Consider the following 25,185-nt stretch of genomic DNA (forward strand, 5'->3'; position numbering starts at 1 on the left):
TTCTAGTGTTGGTAAAAGCAAGGGTCGCACTTAAGCACAAAGGCCTCTTGGAGCCTAGGCGCAAAGGGCAAACACACGCTTGATCAAAGTGTAGTGCATGCTTTCACACAAAATTGTTTTAAATTCAAGATATCAATCTCTTTTTTACTTTTCTTTATTCCCTTAGCATTTTGACAGACCTAAATCGTTTTCATACAAAATTGTTTTGTTGTAGGAAAATTACCAGCAAGTCAATAGTACAAATTGTTGGCTTGAGTTTACTAAAAAAAATTGTTGACTTGAAAAAGAACAAAAAATATTGTCAAATGTTTTAACCATGTTTTATGTGAGTAAACTATGACAAAATGCAAAAGACCCTCCAACTTAGGGTCACTTTCACACATACTCCGGTTGTTTCAATTTAATTTTTTAACCCATAGGATAAGTGAATTTATCATATTGATTATTTCGTCCGCTCAATGACTGGGAAAAAAAAAAGTACAATGACTCGTAACAAAAAAAAAAAAAAAAAAAAAAGTAAAATATAATATAGATTTTTTTTTTCTTCATCTTCTTCCTTTCTCTATTTTATTTCCTTCTTTCCTCTCATGAAACACACCAAAAGCTCCTGTCTGCCAAGAACCCAATTAGCTTTAATCCATTCAGGAAACTGAGACATCAGTTACCTATATATGCACCAAAACTTTGTTAAGAAATTAATATCATCTTCAACAGCCTAATCTTCTTTTTGTTCACAGATGACTTCTTCTTAAACAAGGCATAAGTAAGTCATATGATAAGAGTAAAAGGGATATATCTAAAGAAAGTGATGAAAAAAAATGGCGTTTGATCATTGATGGATTTCACTCATCATGGCATGCATCACATTACTACTAGTTTCGTGCTTGGGCAATTGAAGATGATAATCTGATATCTCAGATATTTTCATTAGAAAGTAAAAATGTAGGGTTCAAATCTCCCCATTTCTTTAAATATTAAATTATAAAAAATGAATAAAAAATAATAATAAAAGGCATTTTTAATAATAATCACAATTTTGGTTAATAATCGCTTCACCTCTTCACACATAAAGCACATGACTTTCTAGTAACCAACTAGAGGAACTTCACAACATCAAAAAAACAAACCTAGTGTATACTGTAAAAAATGCCAATGTCTTTCATTTCATCAAATGAATGTTGAAATCTTCGGACAAATTTTGATTAGCAAAGATCGTGGCCAGGGCCTAACACGTTTTGACTTGACATGGATTGCACTTTCCATAACATATTATTATATGGAGAAAAAAGCTATATATCGATTGAATTTAACGTCAGTGCGCAACTAATATATACTAGAGTTTTTATTACCTACAACAATTTTACAACATCAAGAACAAATGCCATTGTATACGGTGTCAAATTCCATTATCTCCTATTACATCAAATGAGTGTTTAATTTTTCATCCACACAAAGTATTGAATAGTAAAGCTTCTAGGCCATGGTCTTAACTACAACTCTCAAGCATATGTTGGACTTGGATGTACAATTTCCACAACTAATTATTATGAAATGCAAAAAAATTTGGAGTGTACACAATGGAAATTTTATCCTAGTAATACATTAATAGTTTAATACCAGTCACTTTTTTTGGGTTAGTGAGGGACCTATTCCAATTCAAAAATCCTTGAATTTTATGTACAAGTAATAATCAATGAAATTTTAGTCTAAAATAAGCTGGACTTTTGGCATATTTTGGTCGGCCTTGTAGCATGATTTGTCTAGATATCAATTTTCTTCCCTGCCAAAAGTTTGACTTATTTTAGACGAAAATTTCAAGGATCATTGAATTGGAATAAGTCTCTCACTAACCCAACAAAGTGGCTGGGTATTATACTATTAATGTATTATTACTGGATGAAATTTCCATTGTGTACGCTCCAAATTTTTTCTACATTTCATAATGATTAGTTGTCGAAATTGTCATCCAAGTCCAACATATGCTTAAGAGTTGTAGTAGACACTAGCCCAAAAGCTTTACTATTCAATATTTTGTGTGGATGAAAAATTAAACACTCATTTGATGTAATAAGAGATGATGAAATTTAACACCGTATACAATGGCACTTGTTTTTGATGTTGTGAAATTGCTGTAGGTACTAATTAAAAACTCTAGTATATATGATTAGTTGCACACTAACATTAAATTCAATCAATATATAGCTTTTTTAAATTCAATAAATAAATTAGATAGAAAACTATCTCTCCTCCTCATTTTATGAAGTTTGCTTATTAATTAGTTGTTTGGAGTTTGGGCAAAATACAAAAAGACCCCTTCAGTTGCCCAAGCTCGAAACTTGTAGTAATGTTACTTCACATTATCATCTTAAATTAAATTTTCATAAGAAAACTTTTTTTTTAAAATTAAAATGAGTCATTTCAAGGACTACACATTATCACCTTCAATTGCCCAAGCACGAAACATGGTTAAAACATGTGACAATATTGATTTCTTAACAAAGTTTCGGTGCAAATATAGGTAACTGATGTCTCAATTTCCTGAATGGAATAAAGCTAATTGGGTTCTTGGCAAATAGGAGTTTTTGTGTGTTTCATGACAGGGAAGAAGGAGATAAGGTAGAGAAGATGAAAAAAAAAATCTATATTATATTTTACTTTTTTTTTTTTTTTTGGTTTCAACGGAGTCATTGAGCTGACGAAATGATTGATATAAAAGTTTCAATTTTTCCACAACGGAGTCATTGAGTTGGGTCAAGAGGGAAATGAGTTGGCTAGTGGTGATATGAGGACAGCTGGGGCGTTGGGTCAAGAGGGCAATTAGACATGGCAAAACAGGTCAGACCCGTTTGACCCGTGACCCGTTTGACCCGTTTAAAAATGACCCGTTTTGACCCGTGACCCGATTGACCCGACCCGAACCTGACCCGACCCGCCCGTTTTTTCACGTCTACCAACGTTGAGTAGATTGAGATTGAGATGTAATTCTTATAAGATATTTACTTATTCTTCTTCACTTAATATGTTATGTACTCCATTATAATTTGTCATTCTTTACTTGCCACCTTCATTTTCTCTTCCTACTTTAAACATATCAAAAATTATACCAAGATTAGCTTCTAGAAAGCTGGAATAAGAGTTGCACCAAATTTAAGTATCAAGTGTTTAGTGGTAATTGGTAAGTAGTAATAGTATCACCAATGAAAATCTAATCACAGTTAAGGAACTTAGAAACAATTGACAAATTGCATCTATTTCCAAAAAAAAAAAACTTGTTTGAAAAATACAGGTCAACTTGACTCGTCCCGCGACCCGTTTGACCCACGACCCGTTTGACCCGTTTAAAAATGACTCGTTTTGACCCGTGACCCGTTTTGACCCGCAACCCGATTGACCCGACCCGAACCCGACCCGACCCGTCCGTTTTGCCATGTGGGCAATAAGGTAGTTAACAAGGTTTCACAAGCTTTCATTATTTATTTAAATTATCTTTAATTTAAAACACCCAATGCTGAAACTTGAACTAGCTGATGTGACAGTGAGAAGACATTTGATTTTAATGAGTTAAGAATTTTATATTTTTATTTTTGTTGATTCAGATTTTAAAGTAGAAAGTAGATAGTTTTCTATCTAATTTATTGAAGAGTATTCTTTATTTACTTTTTTTTTTCTCAAAAAAAAAAACCTCTCTTTATTTATTCTAAAGTATTATATAATACATTAAAAATACCAATAAAATAATCATTATAACTAAATGTTTATCAAAAAATATCATTATAACTTTGTATATTGTATAAAATAGTAAAAAATAACGGTAAATCCGAAACGGTATACTGATATTGACTAGTACCCGAAATATATCATACCGCTGGCTAAACCGGTACAGCTTTCGATGCGGTATTGACTTCCTTGATTTTTTTAGGTAAACTCAAGCCAAAGATTTGTACTATTGACTAGCTGGTAATTTTCCTACAACAAAAAATTTAATTAAAAAAAAAAAAAACGATTTACGTCAGTGAAGATGCCAAGGGGATAATGAAAAGTAAAAGAGAATGATATCTTGAATTTAAAATCTTCATTATAAATTGCATAAAACACTGAGAAAGAAAAATAAATTAATATACAAATAAATCTAAAAGTTTTCGTCATTGATTATTATTACTACTTATAAACTTAAAATTTGATCCACAACAAAGCGTACACTAATTAAAATTAGAAAAATTTATTTGAATTCCAAATAACATTTTTGAATTCAAGAAAAGCTAAAAACCTATAAATTCTTGTGCGTGCATACTATTTTCTTTTGATAATTTTTGAAGAAAAATTAAAATATGTGTTATTTGAACAGAAAATATTAGGCTCATTTACCTATAATTTAAACACAAACCATGGACAAGTTTCAAAAAAAAAACCCTCCATAGAACTGCATTTTGTTTGTATCCATGGTTTTTTTTTTTTTGGTTGAAAATTTCATTAAACCAGTTGAGTAAAATAACATCAAATTGGAACTACCAGAGTTTGTGTGAAAGTGACCCAAAGTTGGACAGGCGTTTTTGCATTTTTGCCAAAGTTATTTTAGCGGTCTTATGCACATTAATAAATAAAAAATCTTATAACATTTTACAATAATTTTTTGTTCATTTTTAAATTCATCCAAATACTGATCACACTTTCAATCCCACTTATTTTAAAGCTTCGATTGAGTATATTAATAGCAAAGCAAATAAATCCAATTGGTAGATTAGGTAGAAAATAATCAAAATGAAATTTTTATTTTGAAAATTTTAGGACCAATTATGTAATTTACACTACCTTCCCTTATAAACTCAGTCTGTCAGAAAATATTCATTCAAGAAATAATCAATTGGAATCGTAATCCCTAATTAAAATAAATTTTGGAGGAGAAGTCAATCATTAAGAAAACATAACTAGTCTTCTCTTGGTGCATGTTGTTGTGTATAGGACCAAAGGCGTAAATATATAAAGATAGGAGTGGGAGTCTACGAGAGGCATCCAGTCAAAATTACTCTGATTGATTAGGAGAAAGTTATTGATAAATTTACCGTTTTTACACAACCTTTTATACAAAGCCTGAACCAAAAATATTGGCCAAACGGGCCCAAAAATATTAAAAGGGGAAATGCAAGCAAATGTCCACTATGGCCCAAACAATAAAACAAAATCCATAGAATCAATAAAACTGGTGGAAGTTATCATAGGTCATAAAGCAGAATAAATATAAACACAAATTGGGAGGCCCAAATAGCAGTCCATGCTTGCAAATGGATCTCACCCATCACCATTGAACACAGGGAGATACGGTTTCATTCGTAAAGTTACAAAGTGTAAAAGTTCAAAATATAACCATAGGACAAAAATCGAAATTACCAAATCCAATGAACAACTTGTGGGCTTTATCAATCACAATAACAAGTAGCAATCTAAAGAGCCAATAAAAGCATGAAAGCAAAAAACAAATGATAAAAATTCACAGGTTTATTCACAAAATTTACCTATTGGAAATTTGGAACCATACCTATAACAAAGTGGGGAAAAAAAAATACCATACTTAGAGACAAAGAAACACTTCTCTACAAACTGCTTTTGCTCGATCTCCACAACCGTTGACTCATTGCCCCCAAAATGGAGACCCATGAGAGGGTTAGAGAAAAGCAATTTTATACTTCTCTGTTTTTTAAAAATTATTTACCTGAACGAATTGTACATTGTTTTAAGTGATAAATTTCTTTTATTAATTGAAAAGTGATTTTACGTTGTAATCCATACAGTTTATAAAACTTTTGCACTAAATATTATGAAACTTGCAACATTTAGTTACACTACTACCAAGTTTGTGCCACAACACTCCAAAGCTTGTACCCTAGGTGATTAAGGAATTGAAAGTACATGATTCTCCACTGCTTGTACAATAGTAAGGGACCCAATACAACCCAAAACCCAACCACAAATCCAAGTGCCATACTCACATAAAACCAATCCAGCTTAAGTGGATGAAAATGCTTGCTCCATTTGTTTTCAGAGATGGGTTTTACATCCTTTATAGTACAGTTCTCAATAAGTAGAAGTCCACAAAGTTTGTTTCCAAAAAAACTGGACAAATTGAGGCTTTGTAGCTAAGTGCTTAAAGGAATTCTCCCAGTTAAATTGTTGTTTGACAAGTTTAAGTGACTTAAAAATGTCAAACTTGACATACTTTTTGGAACTTGACCTGAAAGTTGGTTTACTGATAAATCAATAGATTCTAATGATCTCATATCACCTATATTCTCAGGAATCCTTCCAGTCAAGATATTAAATGACAAATTCAATGATTGTAATCCTGTGAGACTAGTCACTTCTCTGGGGATCTCTTTAGATAAATTGTTCTTGGAAAAATTTATAATTTTTACCATTTGAAGAGTGGTGAAGTACTCAAGAACTTTTCCCTTAATCACAAGCAATTCACTTTCGAAAGGTATAGAATTATATCCTAGTGATTGCTAATATAAAAGAAAGGAATACTCTGAGTTGTGATATGTGGCTTGGGTCATAGAAATAAAATTGTAAACACATTTAGGTATGCTTCCAAATAGCCTATTTTTGAAAGGTCCAAGATTTGAAGTGAAGTTAGAAGGCACAATTCTTTCGGAATGTAACCGTGAAAATTATTTGAGTGAAGGTTGAGAATCACCAACTTTGACAAATTATATTCCATCCATGAAGGTATGCTTCCAACAAACTTGTTCTTAGCAATATCAATGGTCACCAACTGTTCACAAATTTTCAAAGATAGTGGTATTTTTCCAGAGAATTTGTTGTTGTGTAGGTGCAAATATGAAAGAGCAACCAAAGAACCAATGGATATTGGGATACTACCGGTAAAATTGTAGTTTCCCAAATTTAAGGCAAACAAACTTTGCCACATCTTCCAACAATCACTTATTTCTCCTGATTAGAGATTTTTTCTAACATTGAGAAATTTCATATGTTTGACGTCATTCATCTTGTAACACAAAAGGTGAGAAATAGATCCAGACAATTTATTGTTAGAAAGATCAAGAAAACTCACATTAAGGGATATATAAGGTAATGAACCTATGAATTGATTTGAACTCATATCAATCACTGATGATATGGACAAAAGCATTGGGATATGGAATATTTCCATGAATGTGATTGTGAGAGAAATTCAGATAAGTAAACTAAGAAGACAAGTTCCAAAACAAACAAGGAATCACATCTGAAATCCTTGTGTTAGATATATCCAAAAACTCAAGATGCTTTTGTGAACAAAACCATAAAGGAAATTTTGGCCCCAATTTCCATGATCTCAAATATAAAGCGTTCAACTGAAAAGGCGGGACCCATGTGTCACTTAATTTTAAAGTCAGCCGATTTCGAGATGCAACAAGTGTTGTTAGTCTCATTAAATTGGCAAAATGGACTTTAGATACTACACCCTCCAATATATTTGAATCAATATTTAGATACTCTAATTTGGATAGCTATCCAAAACATTGAGGGAGAGTTCTGTTAATTTGATTAGTCTCAAGGTTCAAGGATCTCAAAAACAAAAGATTCCCTGTAGACCACGGAATTGGACCTGAAATTAAATTATACCCCAAAGAGAGCACAACTAGATTTTTAAATTATGGATTGACTCTGTAAGTCTTGTAGATGGATTGTCCATTAGGTTCATATTTGAAATTTTGGATGCATCCAAATTTTCAAACTTGTGAAACTTGCAGCGTATTTTAGAGGGAAATTTGATTTGTCATTCAAATATTCAACAATCTTTAAAACAGAATATGTCCCATTGTGACTTAAATCTCTGGCTATTACTACAATGATTGTTTAGCAACAACGTTTAAGGTAGTGATAATGAATGTTTAGCAACAATGTTTAAGGTGTGATATCACTACCTGGAACTTTAGAACATATAGTATGCTAAAATTACATAATAAATAATAATAATAATAGTATATTGTGTGGAGTTTAGATGGATCTTACTAAAATGTAGCAAAGAAAAAGGGGAGGCAAATACTCATTATTGAAATTACAATTATGCTGGATTGAACTAATTTTAAAGCTCCAAAAGTAAATTATCATTAACTTAACTGATCAATGGGCTGAATTTCTTGATTTTAACCTGCAATTGCAAAACAAATTTATTGCATTAAGGGGTCAACCATAATGGATTATTTAGCTTTAAAATGCTGGAACACAATGTTAATTTTACCAGGAAGAAAATCAAAAGTTCATGAATATGCGAGTGTCCAAATATTTTGACACAAGTATTTTCTTATAAGTGTTTGTATCTTGGAAGGCTTCCTCATGCTCAATGCAACTTGCTTAGAAAAGATTTATCTAGGAAAAACAATTCTTCCCATGCACACTAACGTTTATATACTCTAGCTTTTTTCCCATCAGATAATATATTGTGGAAATTGTCATCCAAGTTAATTGAAAATGTGTGATGCTCTGGCCCAGAATCTTTCCTAATCAATACTAGTGTGAAATATGAACAATTCAACATTCTTTTGATGGAATAGGTGACATTGGAGTTTCCTATCATATACAAAGGGTTTGTTTGATATTGTAAAATTGTTTTAGCTAGCTAATGAAAAGTTTAGTATGACTAGTTCCAAAGGTCATGTGCTTTACAGTGAAAATGTGAAGTAATTATTAATCAAAATTGTGATTATTTTAGGACCAAAATTGAGATTATATGTTAAGACTGCATTCTATGAACGTGTCATGGATATGGGCAAATTTTTTTGATGTTAGGTAGTAATGGCCTCTCCTAAATTCATTAGAGTCACTATTGGTAGATTAACCTAATTTCAAAATTCCCTCAAACACGAAGTTCATCTTTCTCAAAAAAAAAAAAAAAAAAAAAGCAGTGAGTGCATAATGTTGTGATGTTTAGGGGAAATGAAGTGGTGTTCTAGTTATTCTGTTTATTATCTATTTTAGTGGTTTTGTTCACAATTTGCACGTTGTTTTGTTTCGTTTGAAATTCATGCCAAAAATATGTATGATAAAACTTCTAGTTCCACTAACTTTAAAGTTCTTTTGCCAAAAGTCCGACTTATTTTAGATGAAAATTTCTTTGATTATTACTTGTATACAAAATTCGAGGATCAATAAAATGAAATAGGATCATAAATGGTAAATTTCATTAGTAACTATATGATATCTGAATATCGTTAGTGTTCTAAGTGATGTATAGTAAATTAATCACTTAGATTTTTTGGAATCAAAATGATAAATATATTATTATTACCTTTTTTTTATAGGTATTGCTACTACTACAATCTGTAAATCAGATTGTTCAATGGAACCGTGCAGTCTAGTTAAATAGACCATTGTGCAAATGTCAGCATGAAAAGTTCCTTGCAATCACCAATTCACCATCCAATGCAGACAGCAGACCCATCTCACTTGCAATTGATAAACAGCCCAAGCCACAATCTGCAGATATTGTTGCCACCTGAAGGGATAATAGTACTAAGTGCAGTGCTTCCCCTTACATGGTGATCGCATATGAAGGAGCCTAAGCCACCTCTGCTAGTTGCTGTGTGGTACTTCCCAGTCACATTTATAGCAATCCCTATTAGAAGGTAGCCAGTTTTGCATGCCATGTTCCTGTTACCACCTCTAATAGTCTTTCATTTCTTGCATTCCATAATTCCTAGGCATTGGTGAACATAATTTCTGTATTTGGCGAATCTAGCTCTTGTATGTGGCCCGCAACACGCCAACACCAGATCAGAAAAAAAGCAAAAGAGACAGAAGAAAAGTAAAAGAAATTGATATATTGAATTTAAAATATTCATTATAAAGTTGTAGAGAACATTAGAAAAGAAAAATAAATTAATATAAAAATAAAGCTTAAAATCTTCGTCAATGATTATTATTATTATTATTATTGCAGCCAGTCATTGATTATTACTTTATATAAACTTAACTCAAATTTGATCCACTACAAAAGTATATATTAAAGATTGAAGCAATTTTAAACATGTCAGTGTGCTTTTGTTGCTTAGTTCTAAGCTATTGTTATGCTACTTGTCGTGTAAATAATTTCATTGTAAACTAAATTACTTGAGCGTCGTTTAGACTATTTTTTAGTTACAGACTTTACCACGTGTTGTTTGGTGATAAGCTGTTAGAGTTGGCGGGATTTTCTGTTATTCTTTCTGTTGTAGCCATTGTAGTGAGCTAGTTCTTTTATATAAAAATAATAATACAGAACGTATTATTTCACAGAATTAATGAGAATAACGACCACATTCTCTTAATTGTTCATTTATACACTAATTACAAATCCGAAAAATTATTCAAATTCCAAATAACATTTTTGTATTCAAGAAATTAAGCTCAAAAACCTTAAAATTCTTGTGCATTAATACTTTTTTTTTTTTAATTTCAGGAAAATTAAAATATTTGTCATTTGAACAATAACTTTACTTTAAATTAAACACATATAATGCTCACAGCACAAGAATTTCTACCAAAGCCTACAATTCCTTTAATAATTGATATAATATATATATATATATATATGTGAAGAAAAAAGAGATAAATAAGGTTGAAAATTTGAATAAAATATCAAAAAATATGCGGAGCAGGAGTGATTTTAATCTGTTTTTGAAGAGGCGTATGTACGTTGTCCTTCCTACGTTAATCTGTTTTTGAATGCGTTCTAGACATGTTCTAGATCATGATGAGCATCATAAACAAACTGTCTTCATAGATTTTGCAAAGCGGCTATTGGCGTGGCACAAAGTTTAAAGATGAGGGTGAAGTGGGGTTGGCATAAAGGCCTTTGTGATTAAATTTGTTGGGAAAGAATGGCAGCCTCATTGGCAGTGGCAAGGTCTTTCAATTTCCAAAAGAAAAAAAAAAAAAGGTTTGTGGAATTAAGCATCAAACTTTGTCAATGCTGATAGCCACTGGCGGCTCCATGTTAAAGCCAGGTGGTCATAGGACCACCCTTACCTGAAAAAAAAAATATATATATATATATATATATTATATATAATTTAAAGGTTTTATGATTTTTTTACCTTTAAAAAAATGTGTGACCACCTTAAATTTTTTTAAACTCAATATGATTAAACTTTAGACAAAGTTTAGCAACAAATCAACTTGGTTATAAACTAAGATTACAACTCCACTCGATATTTTTTTAATAGATACAAATTTTGACAAATCCATAATTATATTACATTTTTTTTTCTTATATCCTTCGTACTTGCAAAACTTCAAGAATATCAAAGATCTATAGTGTTAGGACATATGTGAGTCAATAATAGGGACATATGTTTAGAGTGTGTTACTATTTTATGTAATTAGCTAATTTTTTGACAAAACGCACTTTACTTGTAATTGGGTAAATTTAGAGTGTGTTTAATGTTTCAAGAAACAAAATTTCAAATTCAAGTGTTAAAGCCATGCAAGTTTGTCCAAGAATCAAGTAAGAAAGTGGTGGGTTTTAAAACTCGACAACTAGCATCTATCGAGGTTTAAAAACTACTGAAACCCGTGCTTCGATAGCTAGCTCGATAGATAGGGTATCTATCAAGGTTTATGAAACTCAATTTTTCAGGACTGTTTTTCATCCAATCTGTGAATGTATGTTTGAGCTTTCTTTTCTCATAACCCTAAACATATATAAAGATTATTTTAAGAGCCGTAAAAGATGACACAAGTTGCACAAGAGCACAATTCCACAAGTGTGAAGAAATGTATAACCGAAAACCTAGTTTGTCATAATTCTTCTTTCTCTTCAAGAAGCTATTGTATTTGTATACCGTAGGATTTTATGACCGAGCAATTTTATGATCTTCATCGTCTGAATGAACTGAAGAACTTTGCAGTCAACATCTTTCTCAAGTTGGTGATCAAGTCGCATACTGAGATCCACGCAATTGATTAGTCACGTACTAGGAACCGTGTATTGAAAATGAGAAATTGTCATTACAAAACAAGTCCATTTGGGTATTGAGGTAAATGTTCAACTATAAGTTAGTATAAGATACTAAGATTCCTTTACTTGTAAACAAATCACCATGTCAATTTATTTTCTGCTACATACTTAGTTTAATTGGTGATTTATTTGTACTGCCACACGCTTTGCATGTTAATTTAATTAATTAATAAACTTGACTAATTAATCAATTAATTCATTACAATAGGTCAACACGTTTTTGGCCTATCAAATAACTTATGTTATCAATCAAATGTAATGAACCAAACACCGTAATGTGATATTAAGGTAATGTGCATATATCACATCAATAGTTTCGATACATACAATAGGAGGCAAGTTTCATCATTTGTTTTAAACTATTTTATGATCTATTATAATCTTTACTTTTTAATATAAAAAAGGTGGTCTTACCCTATGTACATTCTGACGTGTACCTTAAAATTTTGTTTTATTCATTTACATTTACCATCAATTTTCTTATTCAATTTTGATTATATATTGAAATATTTTCTTTAGTTGCCAGAAAAGCTTCAATAAAATTGTGTATAAATATTATTGGGAAGGAAATTTTCAGGAGAGAGAAGGCTATATTATTCTTCTAGTCAACTTGAAAACAATGTGGCTTCACTGCGATTCATATCAGCTTCAGATGAAAGTTGCAATCTTGCTTTCTTCAAATGCAAATTTAAAGAATCCAACATCATATATATAAGCCTGCCTTCAGGATGATCTCTATGTTCAACTGTAAATATATGAGTCTTCCCTTTTACTTGAACGAGGCTTTGTCCAGGAGATTTTCTCACTTTGTTAGATTTCATCATTGTTCTTATTGCTGCAACCCCATCCCACCTTCCTTTTGATGCATATATGTTTGCCATCTCCGCATATGGAACTGCCACATGGGGCTCCAATTCAAAGAGACGATGTGACACATATTCACCAATCTCTACATTACGGTGAACCTTGCAAGCACCAAGCAATGCACCCCATATGCCTGCATCAGGCTTGATAGGCATGAGGTGAATGAACTCCAGTGCTTCCTTTAGTTTTCCTCTTCGTCCAAGAAGATCTACCATACAGGAATAATGGTCTACTCCAGGACTTATATTATATTTCCTAGTCATCATACCAAAGTACTCCCACCCTTTCTCAAGCAAACCTCCATGACTACAAGCTTGAAGAGCAGCAAGAAATGTAATGTGATTTGGTTTCAATCCCAACTCCACTATTTGAGTGAAAAGGTTCAAAGCTTCTGTAAATTCTCCATTTAAAGCACAACCTGCAATCATAGTTGTCCAAGAGACGAGACTTCTCACAGGAATGGCATAGAAGAGCTCTCGAGCATCATTTATACAACCACACTTTGCATACATGTCAATGAATGCATTGCAAATGATTAGATTATCTTTTAATCCATTTGAAATAGAATAGTTATCAATCCATTTTCCAAGCTCAAGTGCCCCTATTTGTCCACAACCTGAGATCAAAGAAAGCATGGTAACTAAATCGGGTATATCACCAGTGGCTTCCATGGCATTAAACAAGGTCAATGCCTCATTCATATCCCTTTTTCAGCATAACCACTAATCATAACAGTCCATGAAACACAAGTTCTATCAGACATGCTGTCAAACAAAAATCTTGCAGAATCCACATCTCCACACTTCGAGTACATAGAGACAAGAGTATTGACCACACATATATAGAGATCACAACCCAATTTGATTCCATGAGAATGAATCAGCATACCTTGAAATAGTGCCTCTGGTTGCACACATGATGAAAGTAGACTAACAATGGTGCTTAAATCAGGTCTAAATCCTTCTTGCAGCATGCATTTGTAATAATTAACAGCGCCAAAAAAATTCGCAAAATTTGCACACCCTGCAATCATGGAGTTCCAGGAGACAACAGTCCGTGTAACTATGTCAATTTCATTAAATACCACCTCTGCCAAACCCAAGTCACCGCATTTGGCATACGCAGCAATCCAAGTGTTAGCAACCAGAACATCAACATCTATGCCAATTTGAATTGCAAACGAATGAAGTGATTTCACCAATTTCAAACTCTTTGTATGCAAAACTCCCCGAGTTAACCCCATAACTGTAACCGAGTCAGGCTGAATCCCCGAAAACCTCATATCATGCAAAAGATGTGACACCGTATCAAGAAAACCCGATTGAGCAAACCCATGAAGTATTGCATTCCAAGAAGCCACATCCCTCATGGACTTCCTCACAAACAAATTGTACGCATCATCTAACTGATTGCATTTGACATACATGTCAACCATTGCTGTCTGCACAAAGACATCGGACCAAAATGGAGATTTCATGACATGGCTGTGAATGATTTGGGAACATTTGAAATTGGAGACCTTGGTACACGCTTTTGCTAGAAAGGGGAATGTCCAATTGTTTGGTTCCACACCATTTTGCTTCATTTGACGGAAGAGAGTGAGGGCTTTGTGAGCATAACCATGGTTCACAGCTTCTCTGATGCTGGAGTTCCATTGACTGATGGTTGAGAAATTCAAAAACTGGTTGAGAAGGGGAGTAACAGGATGTTTGACCATTTCTCATTGTTTTGGTGGTGCAGAAAGATTAATGTGGAACTCAACTGTGATGACGCACTTTCTCTTGGACCCTGCTTACAGCCATATAATGATAGAATTAAAATGAATTCACATAGATAGAATTCCAATTAAAAGATTTGCAACTTCAATTCACCTGCTTGAAATAAACAGGAAATCAACAAAATTCAATTCAATTAATTACATTTCAAAATCAATGCTAATAAAAAAAAGGGTCTGTTTGTGTTACTTTTTTTTTTTTTTTTTTTTTTTTTTGGGGGGGGGTATGCATAATATTTTAGAGTCATTTTTTTTATAGATGCCCTAGTACTTTTACACAGCTTATTTTTTAAAACAAAAGAATAGCTTCTTTGGAAGCCTAAGGTTAAGGCAAAGCCCAAGAACAGGTATCCGTAGTAGTAAATTAGGTTTTTCTATTTCATCTTATGTTTTATTTGGTTATTCTAGAGATGAGTATTTTTTGTAATTCTGTAAATGTGTTGGGTATGGGCCATAATTGTGGGCCTTGGATTTTATTGTATTCAAAAGCCTTATTTAGTTTATGGGACTTTATGTGTGGCCTTTGGCATGATTCAGTTAAGGTTTAGTTTACTAGACAAAGTAGTAGTCCTAATATTATTAGAAGTTAAGAGTTACCATCTACATAAGTGTGCTATTATAGTCAAGCAAGGAGTGAATCAATAAAATTTGAGTGCTTTTTAGTATTGAGGCATGTTACCCCTCTCTCTCTCTCTGACATTTGCTCACTGTTCACATGCTCTTTCACATATTGTTGATAAATTCGATATCTATTTCTTCTGACCTCTTTTCAACCCTAAATCAAATCCTTCCACTTGCCTACAAAATTCTTCTTTTAAAAAATGTAAAACCTGGACACACAAAACAACCCCCCCCCCCCCCCCAACAAAAAAAAAACCTTAACCCACAACAAGCACATACAGACAACTCCCCAATTTGTTCTACATCAATTTGATACTAGACCCAAAATCATACTACAAGTTCTCTGCTGAAATTTTTTCCCGCCAACCACTCAACAAAATTTCTCATCCAAGATAATAATAACTCAAAGAATTGGATTCCAGCTTTAAGCCTATTGCTAAGACTATTAAGCTGCAAAGAAGTCTTTGAATCAGTTGAACACGAAGGTGAATTCAATAAAATACTCAAAGAATTATCCACTATGAAACAAAATTTGGATAGGCTGTCAGCCATTTTTCTTGATAAAATTTCTGTTGAAACCACCATTGATCAAGACCCTAAATCATTAAAATAATGTTCAGGTTCTGCCCATATGTTTCCCTCAAGCTCAATGTCTTTTTCTTCCTTAAATTCCTATGGACCAAGCACTAGCCAGGTGCCCCCACAGCAAACAAAATCCAATGTTGGGTTCACACATTAAGATGCTGGCTTTATGAAAAGAATCAGCCTTATCATCCACCATTACTCCGGTCTCAAGAAGAAGATTGGTTGATACGGATAGGGATATTAAATTAGAAGTTAGTGATATATATATATATATATATATTTTTTTTTTTTCCATTAGAACAACTGGTGAACTTTGTCACAAGTCACAACTCTCTACGATGCATAATCAGTGACTGGAACATAGACTGGTGTGAAAACTGTGACCCTAGAGGACCCAGAGTATTTGGATCCCCAACAGTGAATCTCATGGTGAATATTTAACTATGGATACATTCCCTTCACTAAAAGAGACTTACCTTGGAGTGACCACTTACTTTTAAAAATGATAAAATTTAAGAAAAATTCTTAAAAACTATATTAATCCACAAAAATCACATTGATGCGTCGCTTAATAAAGTGACAAAATCAGAAAAGATAGCTATCAAAGTTTAGCGACATCACATGAAGCTAGAACAAGGACGCTGATAATACGACTCATCTCATCCAACCCAAAATCTTCTTCTCTCATTATCTGTAGACTTAACAAGGACAACATTTAGACATCAATTATGCAAAGAAAGTTGTTCCTTTTAGAAAGCAAAGTGTGCTTCTTCTTTTTAATTAAATTTATAAAGTATCACCACCATACAGCGGAAGAGAGAAATAAATTTCTCATAATCAAGCAATCAGCAAACAACATCAGATATGTCGAAAAGAGACCAAATTAAAAATAAACAGAGAGACAGAGGAGAGAGAATTTTACTTGTTCGGACTTATATGTAACCACACGGCAGATCAGCGACAAGTACGTGGCGGCCAACACCAGGGCTGTAATGCGGGTGAGTCACTTCAAAGCTGTCGCCCGTGGCTGAGATGGTACCAGGCTTGGCCCTTGTTGAAGGAAGAGACAGAGAGATGAGGCACTTTGTGTGAGGAAAAGGAAGAACAAGGAGGGTTTGACTGTTCGAGAGACATGGAAAATGTTTTTTTTTTTTTTTTTTGGTTAAACCACCCAGTATTCGGAACCACAGGGCCTCCGACTAAATCCGGATTCGAGCCAAGTAGGACCACAAGGGCGGCAAAACTCTCCCAACCGAGTTTTAACACAGCTGCATACCCAAGGCTCAAACATGAGACCTTGATTAAGCTAGGACAACCCCTTACCAGTTGACCAACGCGCCCGGTGGTAACATGGAAAATGTTTTACTGATGTTTTAACTTTTAATGGTCAAACAAAAAAAAAAATAATATTTTGGAAAAATATTGTACTTTTTTAAAATTATAAGTATTACATTTACCAATAATGAATTAAAATTATAAAGTGATATGGGCTTCAATTTTTGTTGTGTATACGACATCTTGCCCTAAATTTGTTTTTTTCCCAAAAAGTGTTACTATAGAGAAAACTTATCCAACTTGGGGACATTACAAGCAATTTTTAATACTAATGGAAGAAGCAACTGAGGTACCTGGAATTTTTTTTAAGATGGTTACTAATAAAACTTAAATTATACAAAATTTAATAAAGAGATAACTTAAATATATCAATGTTAAAAAAAAAAAATAAATAAAAAAACTGAAATACATGAAGTGTTAACATTTTTTTTTCTACTAACAAAGAGATTAAAAAACAAAAAAGATTAATAAGCGATAAAGTAGAAATTGAGAACGCTGAGATAAGAATAATAAAGTAAGAAAATTGAAATGATAATAAAGAAGAAAAAGAAAAACGGATGTTGTTTGCTACAACTAAGAGTAAGTAGCTAAGGAAAGCATAATTATTGCCACTATAAAGCCAAAAAGAGTAAAACTGTTGGCACTACCAAAGAGAACTCACGACTACAATATTTTTCTTGAAGAGTCAGAATTATTTTTAAAGTAATGCTACATCTACAACATTTTAAAAACAAATCTTATGTAACAATTTGTTATTAGTGAGGTAAAAAGCATGGTTTTAAAAACTGAACCAGGCATCAAATCGTTTTTTTTTTTTAATTTTCGGTTCAACCTCAGTTTTTGACCTGTTTTTGGCCGGTTTTCCGGTTGTTGACCGGTTTTGGGGCTTTTAACTAGACCAGACTAGCTCTCGGTTCCCGATTGAACCGGTCAAACCAACCGGTCCGGTCTGGTTTTTAAAACAGTGGTAAAAAGTAATGTCAATATTGAACCCAAATTAGAATTAGTAACCACTTTCTACTTATCACATAAGATTTGTTATGAAATTATTGTAAAAATGTTATGAAAATAGCATTATTCTTATTTTTATTGAACCAAAATTCTTATAATTCTCTAGTCAAGATAGTCAATATTTTTATAAAGGCGATCAAAATAGGTTAGTTTAGTATACACACGTTATTTCATCACCATATGTCTTCGACAACAAAATAACAACATATTGTAACGAAAAATTTCGTCACTATAGTCCACTTTTGTTGTAGTCACACACACACACACATATATATTGCGAGTATATAAAATACTTTTTTTTTTTTTTTTGCAAGTCAAGGTTGTCATAGGAGATACACATGGAGCTGCCCTTGGGAAGAAGATAGATGGCGTGTTTATAGTGGTGATGCCATGTTGGACTTAGGGTGTTCTCAGGAACACCCTGACTTGAAAAAAAAAAATTATATATAATAATTAATTTTTTTTATTTGTTTACCCTTTAAAAAAAAACTGAGGAACATCCTCAAAGCAGAATTAGGGACACCCTTAAATAAAATGATAAAAAAAAATTATTTGTTCTACTTTCAAGCAAAAAAATAAAGCAAAAAAAATTTTGTACTATAATCTGAAAAAAAAAAAAAAAATTGTAATAGAGGAAGCCCACAAAAAAGCCCAACATCAATCCTAAACGCAAAGCAAACCCAATCTAAAAAAAAAAACAACCCAACAGATGGTAAACAGGTAAAGCAAACCCACGAATTAAAAAAAAAAAAAAAAAAAAAAAAAAAAAAAAAAAAACCAAAACCCAAACCCAATATACGCTACAAATCACTAAATTAGAAACCTCAAATCACTAAAGCAAACATAAAGACAAAAACGTCAACAGAGCAATGTAGCCAACGCTGCAACCCAAGCCAACAGAGAGATTGGTCATCGTCGCATCGGAGATCGATCAACCAACACAACTCGAGCTCTAGTCCAGAGCACATCGCATCAGGATTCGGGCATCGAAGATCGCTCATTGGATTGGAACGAAGATCCCCGATCAGTCACGTCGCTCGTCACTCGGCTTGCTCCGATGCTCCCTTAACCTCAACCTCAACCTTAAGGTATTTCATAAATTCTCTCTCTTTTTCTCTCTCACTCTCTCTCTTTATCTAAAAAATGAAAATGAAAATGAAATGAAAGAGTCTTTCTCTCTCTTTATTCTTTAAGACTTTAACAGTTTAACTTTAATACTTTATTTGATTCTTTTGAACAATTGTGATTGGCTCAGCTTAGCTTTAACTTTATTACATTTTGGCCCTGTTCTTGGTTTTCTTTTTGGTTTTATCTGTTGGTGTTGGTGAGACTTGGTGAGATACAATTAATTGTCTTATTGTGATTTGTGATTGTGAAATTTTCTGATTGGCAGCTGGCTCTTGTGATTGGAGGGGCTTGTCTCATTGTCTGTTGAGTGGAGTGGGGGTGGATGGGCATATGGCACATGGGGCCAGGTGAGGTATTTGATAAATTATGTTAGGCTAAATAACAATTAATAATTTTATAATTAATGATACAATAATATAAACAATAATATAACAAGTTATAGTTTATAAAAGACAAACAAATTAATGAAACAATTAAACAACAATAATTGATTCTCAAAAAAAAAAAAAAAACAAAAATTAATAATTTTATCAATATTTTAAATGAACTTATAGTTTATTGTTTATTCTTTTGCTAGAATTATGGACAAATATTTAATAAGAAAACCACGTACCCAAGATTCATCTCTTGTGCAAGATTCATTTTCATCTCCTTGATGATGGCTTTGGATCTTTCAACTAAAAAAAAAAAAATTTAGGAACACCTTGGAAAAAATTTCTGGAGTCGCCATTGTGTGTTTATATTTGTAGTAGAGTTTTGAAGGTGGCAATATATATTGACCATCGTAAACAATATATAGTTAGTGTGGGCTACTTTTTTGTACTCGCAGGGAAACTATTTGCGTACTCCCTAGGAAACTTTTTGCAGTCCTACATCGAAAGAATCTCTCCCCACTTTCTGCCTTATAAGCGTGAAGTCAAAGGAGTAGTGCACCATCAGTTATTTTAATGTGGGAGGGTTTCATGTCTCAGCCCCTAATTAGCAAGTATTGTCCTCTGAAACAAGAAACCCTCCCACATTAAAAGGCTTGTCATCCTTCTCATCTCTTGCAAATTTCATTGATTTGGGCCAAGTATGAGGGAAACCTCTCACTATTTTGAGTGGGCGTGGGCCCTTTTTGTGCTATTTTTCTGGTTCTTACAGTTAGGATAAAGGAGAAATGGGAATATGTAAAAAGGTGCTTTTAGATGTTCACCTAGTAATGTTGCAGAATATGGAGGACTACAGTGCGAAAAAGAGGAAGTCACAACAAGTATACGTGGAACACAACAAATATGGGTCGGGTCTTTTTGGTACGAGATATAATTTCTACAAGAAAATAAACTTTAGTTCGATGATAATAATGATATTCAAGAAACCACCTGCCCTTCTATTCCCCTGCCTAGTTTTATAGATAAAGGAAAATGTATTTCAATTAGAAAGGATGAATACTCTAGTTGAGAAAATAAGTAAAACACCAGATGGGTTTTTGGAGCCTATTACATGCCAAGAACGACTTATGGAGCTCAACTTACCATTGAAAATGAATTGCCAAGTAAGGAGGCAATAAAAATATGTGACCTTGTAACACTAAAGTGGATGATTGATGCTTCTATTGATTTAATGTAGGTAATTCAGTTATTATCAACCAATGATCGATGTTATTGTTGGCATGGGTGACGATTATAAACGTTATGGATTTTACACTCTTTCGTGGTCATTTATTAGCCAAGAATGTTGAGGAAACATTTCTGTTAATAACTGTCATGTCATCGGTCTTTTGTGTAGCTCACTACTTAATTTGATGTTACAAAATATAGAGAATTCGGATATGTTGCAAAAATCACGAAGTATGTATAGATCATTGTTTTGTATTTCATGGGCTAAAATGGGCATTTGCCTCTTTTGCTCAAAAGATATAGCAAAATGTTCCTATTTCGAAACTTAATTTGATGAAAATCGAGAATTGTGAGGAATTTTACATGGAACTCGAGTTCCATGTATTTTTTATTTTTTTATTTTTTAAGTTTGATTTCACATAACTCGATTTTTAGAAAATTAAGTTTAAAACAGGGGTATTTTTCTAAATAGTTTCAAAATATGGGCATTTTGTTAGAAAGTTTTGGCGGAAGAGGCAAATGCCCATTTTGACCCATTTGATAAGAAAACACATTTGTAAAAAGGACATACTTTAACTTGCTATACAATGACGCATGAAAGCTATGGTTAACATATAGAGAACGGATTATTTTAGCATATACTAAAGCAAGTAAGAGAAAATTAGTGGGTAAAGTTTTGGATTCCATATTTTGGAAGGAATGTGCAGTTATGGTCCAACAATTGTTCCACTTGTTTATGTCTTCTTCATTGTTGATATTGATGATTGGCATACTATGGACTATTTGTATGCAAACTATTTCATAAGGCTAGAGAGGAGATGATTGAACCTTACTCGCAAATTTTCAATCTTCAATTAGATAAGCATCTATACAAATAAAGTATCAGATTATTGGCTTTCAAAAAAGAAAGTATCAGAGTATTGGTCAAGAGTCTTGTAACACAATGTTAAATTTTGATACTACTATGAATGAGAACATAAGCTCAAATTCTCATCCTCATTTACTGTATAAATAAATAAAATTCTTATTCATTATAAGATTATATAAACATATTTAGAAAATATTTATGGGACAAGATCATTTCCTTGTAAAAATTAATAGTCTTGTACAATTCTCTCAAATTTGTAGCTAGATGTGAGACATTTATTTGATTTTGTGTGGTTTATATTATTCTTTAAAAAAAATTAAAAGCCTTGTAGTTTAATTGATTGACACTTCATTATTTATTGTGTTTCCAACAAAAACACCTAACTTCAACTACCTCATTCTCATTATAATTCTCATTATAACTATAAAATTATAAATTAAAAAAAAATTGAAGGTTTTAAATAGGAAGAGGAGGCCCAAACCCAGTCTGTTCGCTCAAGAAAGCTTGCCTCATTCGTGATGGGCTGAGACGGATAGGATTCTGAACCCAGTTTCGGCCCACCGCCATCTGAGACGCAAGAGTATCGGACCCAACATATTTCCCTCCTCATTTTCCCGCCAAGAAAAAAAGAAAAAAGAAAAAAGCAAATGCTTAAAATCCTCGGCGGAAAATAAAGAAAGAAAAGGAAAATACATACGAGTGATTTTTTTGCTGTTGTTGAGAAGAAATGGAGAATGCAGCGGCAGCACCAACAGGATGCTACAAGTGCGGCCGCCCAGGCCACTGGTCGCGTGACTGCCCCTCCTCCGCCTCCGCCTCCGCCTCCGCCTCCCCCCTATCCCTAATTCGGAATCCACAAGACCTTCTTCCTCTTTCAAGACCACAGGCACCGGCGTAGCTAAATCCACTGAAAAGCCTAAGAAGGCACCGAGAACTAGGCCTAAGCTCACCCCTGACCTCATCCTCTCCGATGATGGCCTTGGCTACGTTCTTCGCCACTTTCCTCGCTCCTTCAAGTTCCGCGGCCACGGTCACGAGGTATTCTCTTCTTTTTGGGACAATTGGTGTAATTTTATCATAATCAAATCTTTGCCTTCAAGCCTTCAATTCTCGACCTTTGAGCATTGAGAGTGTTTTTTTTTCTGTTGTACTTTGCAGGTTAGCGATTTGGGAAACCTAATTGGGTTGTATAGTGAATGGCACTCCCGTTTACTCCCTTATTACTCATTCGATCAGTTTGTGCATAAAGCAGAACAAGTTGCCGCTACAAAGCGTGTAAAGGTTAGATATTCGTTTTGTTTTTTTTTATCTCTATAGTTATTTTGTGGTTGAAGGGAGTTCAAATACCATCTTCACATTCGTTCAATATTGGAAAAAAGCTGATAGAAGAAATTCACAAGATGTAGACTGAACGTGTTTGCCTTTTTCTATTAGGGTAGAGTTTAGGTACAATTCCCTATATGCTGTATCTTTAGATTCCCTAATTTAATCTAGCCAATGTTATCTTTTTCCAAGGACAATAAGTTAAACCGTGTGGAAAATTAGTCAGTGCAACCACATGTTTAAATTTAATCACAACACATGGCAAATTGTACTTAGTTTTGCCCTCATGACTCAAAGGTAAGCAAGTAATGCAATCAAAAGGAAATTGGTATTGGATTGTAAGAGTTCTAGTCTGACTACTTACAGCCTGATTCTTTCTTGGGGGATTTATAATGTACTAGTTTCTCTATCAAATTGATTATATCGGGCAATTCATGCTTAATGACAATAATGTACCAAAATCTATCTTTCCTGTTAAACCTCGTAATAGACACTAATAACTTCATTTAAAAAAAAAAAAAGCAGTAGAGTGAGTTTACTAAAAGAGAGAATAAAATTATGAAACAGATAAAATAGATAAAGGTGGGGGAGAAACAGAAAAAGAAAAAGCATAAAATGTTGCTGCCGCTTCTCTCTTGATCCTATTACTTTCTGTTGCTTTCTTTTATTTTAAATAAGTGTTTGCTCCCCAAATTTGTAAAGCATCATCTGTTTTCCAAAAGCGTAGGCCAATTGAACGTTAATGCAAATGTTTTGGGCCCTTTTTTTAAAAAATAAATTCTAAAAATCCTTTTGTTTTGATGATCATGTATATACCAACATATAGCAGAAAGATGCAGGCATTATTTTAAATTACTTTTGGATGGATCTTTAATGAATAACTATGAGCTTGATCATACGCTTAGTCTGTAATTTGAATTTATTTTGAGCATATGCATTGATTTCATTTATTAGAAAAAGTAGAAAGAATTGAGGCTGAAATTTTTAACTAAGAAAGGAATTNAGCAATTTCCAAACCTAAGAAAATATTTGAGTTGACCAAGTTTTATTCTCTTAATCAATTTCTGATTACTAAAGGCTTTAAAGTTGCCACACAAGTTGGATCATTCCTGTAATGACCATGTCATCTACGTAGACAAAGTAAGGCAATGAACAATGCTCCTTTGGTATAAACACAAGGATGAATGGTTTGATTGAGATTATGTAAACCCAAGTTGCAAGATTGTAGCTAAGAGCTTAGCATACCACTGCCTAGAAACTGGCTCAAGCCATATAATGTCTTTAACCAATCTGCAAACCAAAGGAGCAGAAGATGAGGAACAAGAGAGCTCTCCCTTATTGTGAAAACCAAGTGGCAAATACATATACACCTCTTCTTCAAGATCTCCATGAAGGAAGGCATTATTAATGTCTAGCTGATACGGTGGCTAACCTTTAGCAGTAGCAAAAGCAAGTAACACCCTAATTGAAACAGTTTTGGCCACTGAAGAGAAAGTTTCTAAGAAATCAAGCCCCTCTCTCTGCGTGTACCCTTTAACCACTAACCTAGTTTTATATCTCTCACTGTGCCATTAGGATTGAGCTTTATTTTATACACATTTACAACCAATGGGGTTTTACCAGAGGTAAAGGAGTGAGAACCAGGTATTGTTCCTCTCAAGCGGAAAAATCTCCTTATCCGTTGCCTCTCTCCAAGCAGGATCATTCACAGCTTGGAAGATGCTTAGGTTTTTTAGCATTAGTACTGATAGACACGAGATAAGAGTGATAAGTAGGCTCCAAATGGGAATAAGTGAGAGAGTGTTGCAATATCATAAGGTGTGCTAGAACTGGCAGCAGCAGCAGCATTACAAGAATAATCTTGTAAGTAAACAGGTGGTTTATGGACCCTAGTAGATCTTCTAGTAGGAACAAGTGGTGGCTCAGCAATAGGCAAGAGTCGATCAAGTAAAGACTGATCAGTAGAAACTAGACAAGGTTAAGAAGAGGGTTCAGCGGTAAAATCTGATCAAAGGAAGTTGTGTGGAGGTGAAGTAGTAGGGGTTGTGAAGGGATTGTTGAGATTATCTCTGAATGGGGAACTGAA

General features: G+C 33.4%; 2 protein-coding genes across 2 annotated transcripts; one reads left to right on the plus strand and one right to left on the minus strand.

Annotated features, from left to right (window-relative positions):
• Positions 1 to 12,524: 12,524 nt before the first annotated feature.
• LOC111997079 (pentatricopeptide repeat-containing protein At4g19191, mitochondrial) lies at positions 12,525 to 17,155 on the minus strand. The gene is given in 3 exon segments (XM_024029133.2): positions 12,525 to 13,562; positions 13,565 to 14,644; positions 16,759 to 17,155. Coding segments are annotated over 2 exon segments (1,974 nt in total). The 5' UTR covers positions 14,574 to 14,644; positions 16,759 to 17,155; the 3' UTR covers positions 12,525 to 12,597.
• A 5,130-nt stretch (positions 17,156 to 22,285) lies between these two features.
• Positions 22,286 to 23,633, plus strand: LOC111997109 (uncharacterized). The gene is given in 3 exon segments (XM_065782077.1): positions 22,286 to 22,606; positions 22,609 to 22,814; positions 22,935 to 23,633. Coding segments are annotated over 3 exon segments (468 nt in total). The 5' UTR covers positions 22,286 to 22,503; the 3' UTR covers positions 23,094 to 23,633.
• Positions 23,634 to 25,185: the final 1,552 nt, after the last annotated feature.

The sequence above is a fragment of the Quercus suber genome, unplaced genomic scaffold (genome assembly GCF_002906115.3).
Source record: "Quercus suber isolate HL8 unplaced genomic scaffold, Cork oak 2.0 scaffold_288, whole genome shotgun sequence".
Taxonomy (NCBI): Eukaryota; Viridiplantae; Streptophyta; class Magnoliopsida; order Fagales; family Fagaceae; genus Quercus; species Quercus suber.